Here is a 13,675-nt window from a genome sequence, read left to right on the forward strand (position 1 = left end):
GCTTCTGTAACTCATCTCACACCCGTGAAGTTTAGTAGGTAAGAAAGAGTCCAAAGCTAACATCAACAATCATTCAACTTTACGCTTTGTCCATTAGCCAAAGCAGACCTAAACAACTAAGCCAGCATACAGAGAGCCTCACAGGGCGCATGCTATGAAAAAGGACCCCACAGATGTTTACTGGACCAGCTTTCCTTGGCTATCAGTGAGAGGCAGGGGACAGAGACAAAGCATCGCTCCACGGAAGCTGTCATCTCTTGGGAAGACAGACACAACAGCTTTAACATTTGCTTTCCCTGAAGCCCGTGTGTAGACAGTGCCAAGGCGCAGGGTTCAGCATTTTGCATGCTTATCTTTTTGGTCTTTCCTCTGTCTCCAGAATGTATTGAGAAAAGTACTTTTCATGGCAAAATCTGCACAGGTTCTTCACATTGAACAGCACTGAATCTCTCAAATAGCGAGGACAAAATTTCTTTGTGAATTACTGGTAGCTTTAGATAACTTCTGCCAAATTAAAATCAACACACCCTGAAAAAATTCCCCTTGTCTTGCCACCTCGGTTGCTACCTCATTTTTGCACACAGGAACAGCATGGGTTTGGTTATGGTACTTACGGCAGTAATTGCTGGATTCAGTACTGCATAGGCTCACTGTTGCCTCTTAATGCACAACCTCACAGTCTCGTTTATACTTTTCAGTTTTGAAAAGCTAATATAGAAAATAAAACTTTAAGTCAAGCTTTTTTCTCTTCAGGACTCTTCTGTAGTTCACTATCACACAATAAAAATGGACATAAAACACAGTTCTGTAGATCTTCATCTTGGTGAACGCTTGATGTAATAACCTTTCCAAAAAGCCTGAAAAAAGATGGTGGTTACTGCCCTTATATCACCCACAGTTTCTAAACATCTTCCAGAGCAGTTTGTAACAGATAATTTGACAGGTGCCATCTGCTTGTAAGCCTGCTCTAGGCTGGTCACTGCCCAGAGCAGGAGGACACTTGACAGCTAGGGCCTGAAACACAACTCCCATCCCCTGCCCTCCAAAAAAAGAAAATTTTGCTGTACACTGCATTTTATTCACAGACTGACTTTCACCAAATGATCAAAAGTCACTAAGGTAATAGCTTTAAATTATTACAGAAAGCTCTAAACACAGCAGCTTTCCTCATTCAGGATGAATGACAGCGACTGTCGTTGCTTTCTAGAGGAAGGAAAGTAACAACGGTGATAAGGTACAGCCTTGTCAAATTTTACATGGAAACAAGAAAATGTGAAGCGAAGTCACCATGGCTGTAACCGGGAGCTACAGAAATAGTAGATAAGCATGAATGACAGCGCAGACAGGAGGCAGCGGGACCACAGCTCTTTGCATGTGTTTTAGGCAGAACTGGAGCCACTTTAGTAATCAGAGATGTGGTTTGGATGTCACAAAATGCCCATCAGTGGGACCTCCTGCTAGAGAAGGACATGGGACACAAGCAAGACTGCTGCCACCTGATCAGCTATCCAGCTCCTCGCTGGAGAGTATGTTTTTCCAATTCTGCTCATTATCTGTGCATACTTGGTGTGACTGAGGCAACTCCAAATGCATTAGAACGTACAGTTGCAAAGGTCTGTTACGTAAACTCAGACAAAGCCACTTTAAGCGGGCAGTTTCAAATGCCAACCTAGAGCCTTATCTTCAAAGATGGGAAAAAGTCTCTGATCTGAGGATGAAAGAGTTTCAGTATTGTTTGTCCAAGCACTGCAGGTAATTATATTAATGTGAATCACATGCTAGACCTACTGACATTTAGATCCTGCCATGTTATACAGTACATCAAAAAAGCAAAAGATGGGACGTAATGCGTAGCTCTAGAATTTAAGTAGTTATCTCAGAAAGCTAATTATTAACTATTGTGGTAAACCTCGGGTGAGGTCATTATTGGAAACTGGGTAAATAAGACAGAGAGAGAGATTATTATGGAAATGTTAGGTCAAAGGAATTAAAGGAAAAAACAAACAGTGCAAAAAAATGTTTGAGCATAAAATTAAACTAATTCTATATTCTAAGAGTAGATATTGTCAGTCTTTACATCATCATTCTTGTAAATTAACTCCACGTTTCCAGAAGCCGAAAGGCTTCAGGCAGCTTCTTTTGGCCCCACAAACAGAACTGGAAATAACAACTTACTCTAGAAAAGCTCATTGATCCCATTACCAACTCATGGATCTCTCACCAAGCACCTCAATCAGGTAGAACAAACCTCAGTGCCAACGTGGTGGCATGAAGTTGGCTGGATGCAATCAGAGACCAAAAAGAGACATATTTAGTAAATTAAGACTAGCATATTAAAGTGCCCCCCCGCCAAGTTCATAAGACAAAATGGTCATTTTCACCTACTAGGCTGTCCAAAGATCTTTCTCTAGTGTTTAATCTGTAAACGCTGGGTAGATGATACCCATTTTACTGCTACAATCTGATTAAATGACAGAGAAGAAAATGAAACAAAAACCAAGACTCTAATGAGAGAGGGATTGAATACTATTCAAATTAAGCATTCCTTTTCAGTCATTGAGTAAGTTTTTTAGATACCAGAAGTGAACCTGGTAGGCTTCATCTGAATATTTACAACACAGCTGCAAGAAGAGCAACCTATCACCCAGGAGAAGCACGGGTGTCACAAGTTCATAGCAAGAGACCGCTCTTAATATGCAGATACCACAGACTTGACTTGCTCCATATTCCACCTTCAAGGCAGCCAGTGTGAATGACCTACTGAGGCACACATTTACAAAAAATGCTGTATTTACCTTATCGTATTTTTTATATCATAATAATGACAACAAAACCCAAAATATTTTCCACAGCCGCTACTTGGACACCAGACTCTCATTTATGTATCAGATCTTCCAGTTCACTAGGAATTGGGTTGTCAACACACTACAGGCATCAGAGCCGACAACCACCTCTTTAATAATGAACCCAAACGCATTATACAAATGAGCTCACCTCTCTTATGCAGAGCAGAGCCTCTCACATCCTCTGAGAAAGAGCCCCAAAGGAGAAGAAGCTATTGCTTGACTATATTTTCTGAGATTTCTCACACCAACATGACAACAGCACTCAAGGTCAACCTTATCTAGCCTTGTAAAGATACCACAGGTATCAACACAACCATTTTACAACCTGCATTTAGATATATCCAAATATTTAAAGCAGTTGTAGTATGTTTTGATCTCAATCACATTGCCAATGCATGTTATGACAATCCCTCCCAAAGTATAATGATAACCAAATGTCTTGACCTTGTATTTTCAGAGTTCATGGAAGTGGTCTTGACCTATTAATACTCCCTGTGAACTGACTTGATAAATAGAATTTGTCAAATATTCTTCCAAATGGACTGCAATCAACCAAAACCTGTCACTTTGAAAGTGACAGAATGAAGTTAAGATGACAATGTAATTTCCCTCAGAATGAAACAGACTTCAAATGTCCCTAGAAAACCTAATGCACTGTTTTTTTTAAAATGTTAAAACCAAAAAATAAAAGGACAAGCTTTTATCACATTGGTATCCCTCCCTATTTTATATTCAACTAGAGGTTTGGATTTTGATAAAGATTATTCCTTTCAGTTTGAAATAAAAATAATTAGGAAGAAAACTCTCGTGAATTTTCTAGCCAGAAGGCTGGAGAGCTTCAAATTGGTTGTGGACACGTGAGAGGACAGAACGAGTCTCAGTCTAAATATCTGCTTTGTTGATTGTTAGCTGGAAAAAAAAAGATGAGACCCTAAAATATTCAAATAATATTAATAAAAAATAATGTAAAAACAAATCCCAGGCATGCCTGCCTTCACTCAAACTCAAGAAAGGTTAAATACCAAAGAAATCTAATCTTGGTGTCAAATCACAGCAGTATGGCAAGCGTTCAGAAGGACGAATTTGGTCAGGATCTAACTGGAGTAAAACGCTCCTACACACTTAAACACCTCCTTCTGACGTACCAGAAAGCACCAAGAACAGCAGCACTCTCTGCAGTGATGCTAAAAATCTTTGGCTACTTCTAGCTTTTGAGGAGGTGGCAAAACCTCTGTTAGTATCTACAACCTGGGATAAGGAGCTCCGCGACAACAGGCAGGAAAGGGACTATATAGTATGGGGTGAATACACCTCCCCTCTTTCATTCACTCTGCAGCACACAGCAAAGCAGCAGCAGCTTTTTGCCAAGAAAGCTGGACACAGGAAACAGGTCCATAAAGAAGTTTTGTCCATGGCACTGCATGACAGGATTAGAAACAGTTTAAGTATACTTCTCTGAGTCAGCAAACTGACCTTTATCTCTCCCTAAGTACTTAGGGAAAAAAAAATCCCAAACTTTCTCATGTGATTCCTAGCTAGGCTGCTGTCTAAATGAGGTTTGGGAGAAAGATCACAGAGTTTATGCCTACATCTTCTCTGCAGGTGTAATAGAGATCCAGCGGCCAAGTCACTTGGGAGGCACCTTTTTGGTAATCGGAGCAATCCGTGTTTTCTCCTTGACTTTCCCTGGTGACAAGAATTCTGGCACTTCTTCCAGCAGCTGATTCAAAAGAGAAGTTAGTCCCATGTTACACAAAAGTGTTTAATAGCTATCCTTAGCTAACACAACTAAAAGGTATGAGCGTCCTCCCACAAAGGACCAATGTTTTTGAATCTCCTCTCCACGTAATGAACTAGAAAGGGCCAAAAATCTTAAGATTGTTCCTGGGCTTTCTTTAAGAGACTTGGCACTGGTTAAAAGTGCTCAAATAACTTATCAGGAGCTCGCTATCCACGATTAGCTTTCATGATTTTTTCAAATCATCAAAACATAGACAAAATCCAATAAAAACAGGTAAAATATGTTCCAGCAACCTTGATCTAAGCTAAGCTTCTTCATTAATGGTAAATGCTCTCAACATACAGGCCAGCCTCATGAGAGTTTTCTCCCCAATTATTTTCATTTCAAACTGAAAAGAATAATCTTCTTCAAAGTCCAACCCAAAACTCGAACTCTGCAATTAACTGCAAGACTTTCAGGAATTCTGGTAATGTTTCCTAGTCCATACAGACCTCTAGATACAACCAAGCTGGGAGGAAGGTATTAGTTCAAAATCCGTATCTAGCTCAACAGTGACTTTTTTGGAGACACTGGAAAAATGACGTGAGTTCTTCAGGACCACAAGAAATTAGTGACCTGACATCTCATTCTACTTCTCTGATAAAACTCTGGAGATCATAGAATCATAGAGTCATTATGGTTGGAAGAGACCTCAAAGATCATCAAGTCCAACCGTATACCTGATGCCACCCTGTCCACTAAACCATGTCTTGAAGTGCCACATCTAAACATTTTTTGAACACCTCCAGGGGTGGTGACTCCACCACCTCCCTGGGGAGCCTGTTCCAATGCCTAACAACTCTAACAGTGAAGAAGTTCTTTCTAATGTCGAGCCTGAACCTCCCCTGGCACAACTTGAGACCGTTTCCTCTCGTCCTATCGCTAATTACTGGGGAGAAGAGACCAATCCCCACCTCACTACACCCTCCTTTCAGGTAGTTGTAGAGGGCAATCAGGTCTCCCCTCAGCCTCCTCTTCTCCAGACCAAACACCCCCAGCTCCCTCAGCCGCTCCCCATCAGACTTGTGCTCCAGACCCTTCACCAGCCTTGTTGCCCTTCTCTGGACTCGCTCCAGCACCTCAATGTCCTTCTTATAGTGAGGGGCCCAGAACTGGACACAAAAATCAAGGAGTACACTGACTGTTGACTTTACAAATTGTCTGACAAGCAGGTTACAAGTAGGCTACTCGGTAGTATCTCGATCTTTCCTGGCCTACAGAGAAAGAAAAACTCTGTAAGATTATGAAAAAGTTCTTGCAAGAGGGGAACCTAACACAGTAAGATTTATTCTCTCTTCTTTTAAAACATAATCACCTGGGTTCATAAAGCTCATTCAACTTTGCGATCATTCGCCTATCAAGACAGCATAAGCTAACCCAACACAGGTATCCAAGAAGTCTATTCAACCTGACCTGAGTCAGGGAATTAACAAGGGAAATACAAAAAAGCCCCTGCAAACTGTTATTTGGAAAGTTCCCAATACTAATGCAATAAAGTATGTACACATCTACAGCAGAAATCCACACAGAACACACCGGTAATAAAACTTAGTAAAATGCAAAAGCTAAGTTTTACTTTGCCTGTATTTGTGTACAGTTTACGGTAGGAGCATGGTAGCTGAGAAAACAGAAAAATGCGCAGACTGGGGGTACTGGTGACAAGAGCAAGGCAGCTGTGACCAAGACTCCGTGTACTCCAGTATTCAACACACACTTTTCACTTCTCCACAGGAAAGCAAAAAGTCAGTCAGCAAAAACATTGAACTGGTTAGCTGGTCAGTTTTTAATTACTACTTTCATTAATACCAAGTCATCATGGAATGAGCCATAATGCAGTTGTCAGAATCCCTGAATTAGAAGGAAAAGCTACTATTGATAATATTGACTATTCATGGCCCCTAGACACCCAGCTATCATTATTCAGCCCAGGTGGTGAGGACATACAGAGCCGGGTGTTGAAACTTTGCCCTTCCAGATGCCAGGCTGCCATGTGCAGTCCCAGCTCTCTTCATCCCCTGTTCTTGTGAGGGAAGGTAAGTAACGTGACAAAAACCACAGAGAAAGCTGCGTTATGGGTGTCCCAGCACGGGATATTACACCAAAAGGAATCCCAGGATGGTCTGCAGCTGGGGCCACACAGAACTGCCCTGGCAGGGCTGCGAGATGGATGCCCGTTTTCATAACCCTCCTTCTGCAATCCTACTCAGTCTTTCTCACATAACATTCCTTGCATCCTTGAGGTGACAGACATTCGCCAAGGACCTAGCTGTCCTATACCTCCGCTAGTCATGCCGTCAAAGACCCACGACGGCAGCTCTAATGAGCCAGAATAGTCCTCACGTTCAGGGGCCAGCAGCACAAAAAGAGCACGTTCTTCCCTTGAGGTGATCCCCTGTGAGGTGAAGGCAGCAGGGAAAGGTAACGGCAGGCAAGTCACAGAGGAGATGATAAAATGTCAGACTCCTGGCAGTACAAAATGGCAGCCGAACCCTGGCAAAATGCCAAGCTGTTCAAACAGTGAATTGAGGAGTACATGGGGCCATAATTATGATTAGCATAATAAGAGAGTGGTACAACAGCTACCTAGTTACTCTGAAGGGTCATGGAGAAATCGTAACAAAGCAAAGTTTTAAGGAGAGACACAAAAGAAAACAATGACGTAGCTGCTCGGTGGGTTTTACCCGGAGGTTCTTCCATGCGTGAAGTGCGACCCGGGAGAAAGTACAAAGACTGTTTAAGAGATCAGGCTCTGAATCAAGAGCAGCCGGCCATGGCTGCAGAACTCGAACGGCTCCACAACTTAGAAAAGATCATATGAAAAGTGTGACACTGAAGACAAAAGACCTCAGGAGAAAAATAGGCTGTTTGTGTAAATCTGAATAAAACCTGAGCTCAATAGAGTCAGTCAAGATTTTTTCCTTTCTAACCAGAAAAGACTGTTTTCTCTTTTCCTCAAATGAAGCAGAAGAGATTAAAAATATGGGAAAATTTAACAAACAAAATCTGAACATTCTGATATTTGCATTTTTTCATTTTGAATGTCATATAAACAATATTTACAGATCCATTGCTTCATGCAATTAGCCAGCTGTCTGGGTGAAATCAGAGTTGTAATAAAGATATTAAACATTGAGTTTCAGACTTAAAACTACAGGGATATGAAAACTTAGAGATTCACTGTACTTTATACATCTGGAGGAATTTACAGATAGAGCTGAAGTTTAAAATCAACAGTTCTCTTTACGAATAGAAAGACCAGAGCTTTCATTGAGATCTGAAGACACTGACAATCTGTGTATAAAAAATAACCTTATCTAGTAGGCACAATCTGCTCCTCCATGAACAGATATTTTACTGTTTACACATTGTCACCTCCCTTCTTCTCTATGCTGCTTCTGTTTCTCCTATTAACTTTTTCCATTACCACACACGTCAAGAACCCTGTGCATATAAAAAATGCTTCTCCCAAGGCAAGGTCAACTCCTTCCCATACAAGACAGCCATATGCTGTACCCCAAGTGTCATCCATCAAGAGAACCCAAGTTACAAGCTAATATTGTCATTAAGATTCTCCATCTCATTTGTTATCACATGATATCAGACAGAACATCAAGTGAAGGCGTGCCTTTTGGATTTTAGAGGCTAATGCAGTTGGACTGGTAAAACCCCTACCCTTGTATCTTCCTCTTGCTTTCAAAAATCATTTTTTCCCTGTCTAAAATCCACAAAATCATGGGTTTCTTCTATCTTTGGAACAAAAACCCAAACAACACAACAAAACCCAACCCTTGATATCTGTCTGTTTAACTGACTTCTTTCTAAGCACCTCTCTCTACACTGACAGGAACGAAACACACCTCTAGAATGTAATAAACTTATGGTTTCCGACTGCAGGCATCCCCATAAGGGAGATCACATTCTTCCTCTCAGACATTGAAATATTTCTACTGTCATAAATCCTTCCTGACAGCAATATCTGACAAACACGATTTTAAATTCTGCTTTTTCTAGCTTAATCACAGTTTTGTTATGTACACCAACAGACTTTGACATGCACTGGTGCAAGCTAAGCTCAGGGACATACACCTAAGGCACACATCTTAATTCTCATTTGCAGTGCTCATTGTAAACCATCATAACACCTAATTGAAACAATTTAACCTGTAAAACTTCACCAATCGGTAACGTATTTCAGAACACAAATTCAGGGAGGCACACACTGATTTTCCCAATTAGGATAGATGCTTATTAAACTTTTCATCTTCTTGTTAATAAACCCTGTATTTTAGATCGTTTTAGAACATCCATTTCTTCCCAGAAATAGGTGTGTATCTAATGCAACATACTGATGAAGAGAAACGAGAATCAGCACCTCTCTTGCTCAGTAATTTTGCATAAATGAGACAGTAGTGAGAGGAAAAAAGATACATTACTGTTAAACACTATTAGGACTGAAGAAGCAAGAGATCATACTCTATTTGCCTTTCAAACGCAGATTCTAAAATGCTGACCTGTAGTGATTCTTAGTTCTGGATTCTGCTACGGTTCGCAGTTAAATGCATTACAATTACAGAACGCATGTCAGCAAGCACTGGAAAGCAAGATCTTTGCTTTTTTAAAAAAATGTACTTTCATAGTAATGAAAAAAATTCACAACTGATTGTTCCGTATTAAATATCTAAGGGTTTGTAATGAAAGTACAAATCCAGAACTTTTTGTCATCTCCAGCTCACCCATCCTGTAACTCAGAAAAAGAAATAACACAAACTAATCAACTGTCAGACTGAAATGTTCAAACTCGTAACCCTGACTTGCTCATTTAAACAAAAGATAAGTCACTTACAGAACGGGATGAACAATCAGCTCTGGACTGTATGATTTGATTACTGTTGCTGCATCTTTGGTACAAAACACATGGGATAAATCTGCACCCTAAAAAAGAAAATTTGCAAACAGAATTATCAAATTTATACTTAATAATCACTTTATCATTCCAAAGTTTACTCAGTGAGTAATTCATCTGAATTCTTACTTTTCAGTAGTTAAAGCAAACTTTGTTATTTTTTCTATTTTGGCTTAGACTACCATGCAAAGTTTTGGAGAAATTATTTTTGTATCTAACTTCCAATACGACTTGCAAAATATAGCTATGGCAATCCATGAGTACATTTCCAGCCCTACCATTTTTACTTAATGCGCCAAATCCATACCAGATGAAGGCTGGTAAAATTTCAACACCACCCTTTAAGTTAAATAAACATTAATGCTGAGAAGTTTAGCCTCAAGTTTCTGTTACCAACTCAAAAAATCAGACATACACATAAAAATTAGGTAAGCAGTGACCAGAAAGCCTGATCTTGTATCTGTCTTGCATGTTGAAATTTCCCAAGGTTAAGAAAGCGTCTCCTCTGCTTTACTATTATACATTTAACATTTCAAGGTACTAAGCAATGCAGAGATTAGATCCTACGACTCTTTACATGCAGATGTAATGATCCGAGACCAAGCGACTTCAATAGGGGACCTTCTAGTATGCCACTCTGTTTGCACATAGTCAACAGAAAGCTGAGTGGCTTTGCTATCTTATGTAAGATCATTAAATAATGTAATTTCAGTTTTAAATCCTTGAGGGACTGCATCTGAGGGACGGGTGGCGGGGTGGGGGAAATACCTGGATTGGTTACCTACTTAGCGAAACAAATCTGCAAAAATAAAAGTACTGACACACTATATATGGAGTACTGAAAAGTATATGCATTATGTAAGCATGATTTGTTTACACTTGAATAATCACAACTGCACTTATGCAGTCTGCAGTAAATATATTTTCAGCCAGTTAATATGTCAGTAAAATAAGGAAGTTCACACTTCTAGAAAACAGCTTACAAAATACTTCTGCTAAAGATTATAATGTAAATAAAATGTGCTCTTAAAAATTCCATTAAAATCAACGAACAATCTTTAGATTTACAGCATGTAAGAATTTTACTAGCCTGAAGTTGTAAGTTTTGAAAGAAAGTTCGTTCATTCAACACACTTAAGAGGTCCAGAAAAAAATTCTGAAGAACTGACTGCAGCATTCAAAACCTAACTTTAAACATTAATCTAAAGTTCTTTTATTGTTCACTTTTGGAGAAAATATTTCATCAACTTTTGAAATTTCCTATCCAATCTCTGATAAAACAGTTCTCCCTCTGAAATTTTCAATTATTGACGTATGTCTAACTTATACAGAGAAAATATTTACAGAAAACATAGCAAATGACACATATTTACAAAATATTTCTACATATCCAGGACTAAGGATTTTGTTTGTTGAATAGAAGACCTTTCAGAACTCAAATTTCATGTGCAACACAGAACAAATACTCTTAAAAATGGCACTTAGCCAGTATAAATGATTAAAAGTTCATTTTGGATTGCTATAGAAGAATACGTACCACTTTGAGAGCTGTAATTGCAGCAAAATACGGTGCTCCAGTGTATCTAGAATGAAATACAATTTAGGTTAGGAAACACAGTCATAAGATTAGATAATCTGGTAATCAGCCTGCCACAATGAAGTACCAAATTCAACAGCAAATTTTTACAAAAGCTTTCTCCTTTGTTTACTGTGAAAGACAGGTAAAATCTTGCTATGCTGAAGCCAATCTCAAATCTTGCTTTGATTTCAAAGGCACAGGATTTCATCTTAGGCACCTGTTCCTTTCATAGAAATATTTAGAAAGATCATGCCATGAAAGAGCAAACTCTTCTCAGACAACCAACTTAAAAGTTTAGAGACAAACACAAAAACCTAAGAGTCAAGCACTGTTCGCAAGCCAAATCTGGGATCTGTGACCTGCATCGATCCCATCTGGTTTTAGACGCTTAACTGAAGTGACTGAACTGTGATTCCAGTTGTCCTAAATTCTTTTTATGAAGGCTAAAGAGAGAGAGAGATGGACAGAATAACCCTCCAGAGGTGCTTACTTCCACCAAGAGGCAAGGACCTAAGCCCATTAGACCAAAAGGAAAACTAATTCGTGGTTAATCAACCCAGCCATAAGAGAGCGCCTTTTTGCTCTTTATAGAATGTTTATTAATGGCCAATGTCCAACAGCAAACTTCTCTTACGCAAGAAAGATGCCATCTCTATTTCAAAAGGGGAAAATGAAAAACAGGAACGTTTAGTGGCTTATTCAAAGTATTGTGCAGATTACTGAACCTGGCCAAGAAAAGAATAGAGCCTGTTCTATTTCTAGGTCAGTATAGCATTTAACTGATTTATGCTGTATCTCTTTTTTAATCTGAAACATGCTATTTCTACTACTCCAGAACATAAAACAAGGTATTGATAGAATGTCATAAACACAATTTTTCAAAATAAAAAGCACTCAGTAAGAAAAGATTCCAGTCCTGATTTAAGAGACCCAGCTCCCAAGATACCAAAACATTAAAGAAAAAAAAACATAAATCTGATGTGTCACTGTCTTACTCTATTCTACTTCTCCTGTAACTTCATCATGCAATGGGGAAACACTAACGCTGACAGCAGAGAGAGTTCGGTGGTCAAAAAAGACACAGAATGTAGACACAGACACAAACAGCGTTCCAAGTTTCAACCACAATCGCTACCAAAAGTTTGCAACACAATTGCAGGGAAACATGTTCTTTCATAACTATGCATGGTCATGACGATGGACTAGTAAAGCCCTCTGGAAAATACTCATGTTTTAAATGTAAGGCGAGTTTGAATGGCTTCTACAATTACTTATGAAATCCTTAAACTCTCTCAGAAACAAAAATCGTATTTCTGTTTAACTTACTCTTGGCATCCTCCAACAATGCCTACACGTCCATCTTGACCTTTATGCCTTTTCCCTGTTAGAGGAGGGATAACATTGCGCACCAGTTGAAAAATATTTTCCATATCCTTTAGAGAGTGTGTTCTGTGCAGTGAAAAAGATCTCTCTATAACTGAAAAGAAGAAAATAAGTGTTACTTTATAGTATGTTTGTTCTTACAACTATCATCAGCATTTCTTTTAAGCACTCCTAAACACTAATAAAATCACTCAAAGATATACAAAGTGACATACTTCTAAAAATCAAATGCTTCGTCACTTAAAGGTCTCTAAAACAGTGAGTAACTAGGGAAGGTGATCCTTTTAAAAATGAATTTAGGGTCTGATGCAGAGAATATTCCCACTGACTGCTCACAGTCCTAATTCAGGGCTCAGGTACAGAAAGAAACAACATCCCAGAATAGTTATGTGAACATTTCGTAACTAGAAATACCTTCTTAGTTCAGCTTGAAATCACTTCCATAATTAAGCTCAACTGAAATAGGTACACTTAGTAAGGACTAAACACATCCAGATACAGAGAAAGCACAGAGCAACTAAAGCCACATTTTAAACATACACCCTACCTTATTTTTCACTTCCCCTTAAAGACTTCCACCTCTTAGCAGAATCAGGACCTATCTCACTGCTTTTTTATTTTGGCAGGTGGCTACAAAGCACAATGAAAGTCTTTCTGCAAAACTATAATCCAATGCTCTAGATGCAAACATTACAAATATTACAAAAAGCTAATTTTTAGCTATAATACAACTTCAGATCTGTGATGCAAAGCTGTATGTCAAGCTACATAGTAAAAGAATTGCATGCTCAGAAGGATACACGGTCAAATTGCTGTTTCAAAAGACCACAAAACTGTAGAAGAAAAAAGTATTTCAACAATTACAACTAAAGAGAATTAAACTGTTTACCTAAGATGGGACAAATCTGAAGATGAGTACGTCTATCAATGATGTGTTAACTATAAATTGCAGTAAATACGCTAAAAGGGTAAGTTCTTACATTTCAACAAAGCTCCTCATTAAGTGTACAATTCTGTTCAGAAGAGCAGTTTATTTGAACATTAATATTAGTATCCTGAACAGTAGATATGCTTACTTTCTTTTTTTACAGATCTGTAAAAGCTTTCAAGGAACTGCTATGCAGTAATACATAATTACATTAAAAATAACTCCCACTATATTCCTTATTTTCAGCTGCATAAAA

At 38.8% G+C, this 13,675-nt stretch overlaps 1 protein-coding gene across 1 annotated transcript in view; it reads right to left on the reverse strand.

The window, feature by feature from the left end:
• CARKD (carbohydrate kinase domain containing) overlaps nucleotides 1-13,675 on the reverse strand; it is a 46,099-nt gene that overhangs the window by 29,871 nt on the left and 2,553 nt on the right. The window contains exons 2-4 of the mRNA XM_009701733.1: nucleotides 12,435-12,585; nucleotides 11,067-11,112; nucleotides 9,470-9,558 (exon numbers count right to left, since the gene is read on the reverse strand). Of these exons, the coding sequence (XP_009700035.1) occupies nucleotides 9,470-9,558; nucleotides 11,067-11,112; nucleotides 12,435-12,585 (286 nt within the window). The remainder of the gene's footprint in view (nucleotides 1-9,469; nucleotides 9,559-11,066; nucleotides 11,113-12,434; nucleotides 12,586-13,675) is intronic.

The sequence above is a fragment of the Cariama cristata genome, unplaced genomic scaffold, assembly GCF_000690535.1.
Source record: "Cariama cristata isolate BGI_N322 unplaced genomic scaffold, ASM69053v1 scaffold8990, whole genome shotgun sequence".
Classification (NCBI taxonomy): domain Eukaryota; kingdom Metazoa; phylum Chordata; class Aves; order Cariamiformes; family Cariamidae; genus Cariama; species Cariama cristata.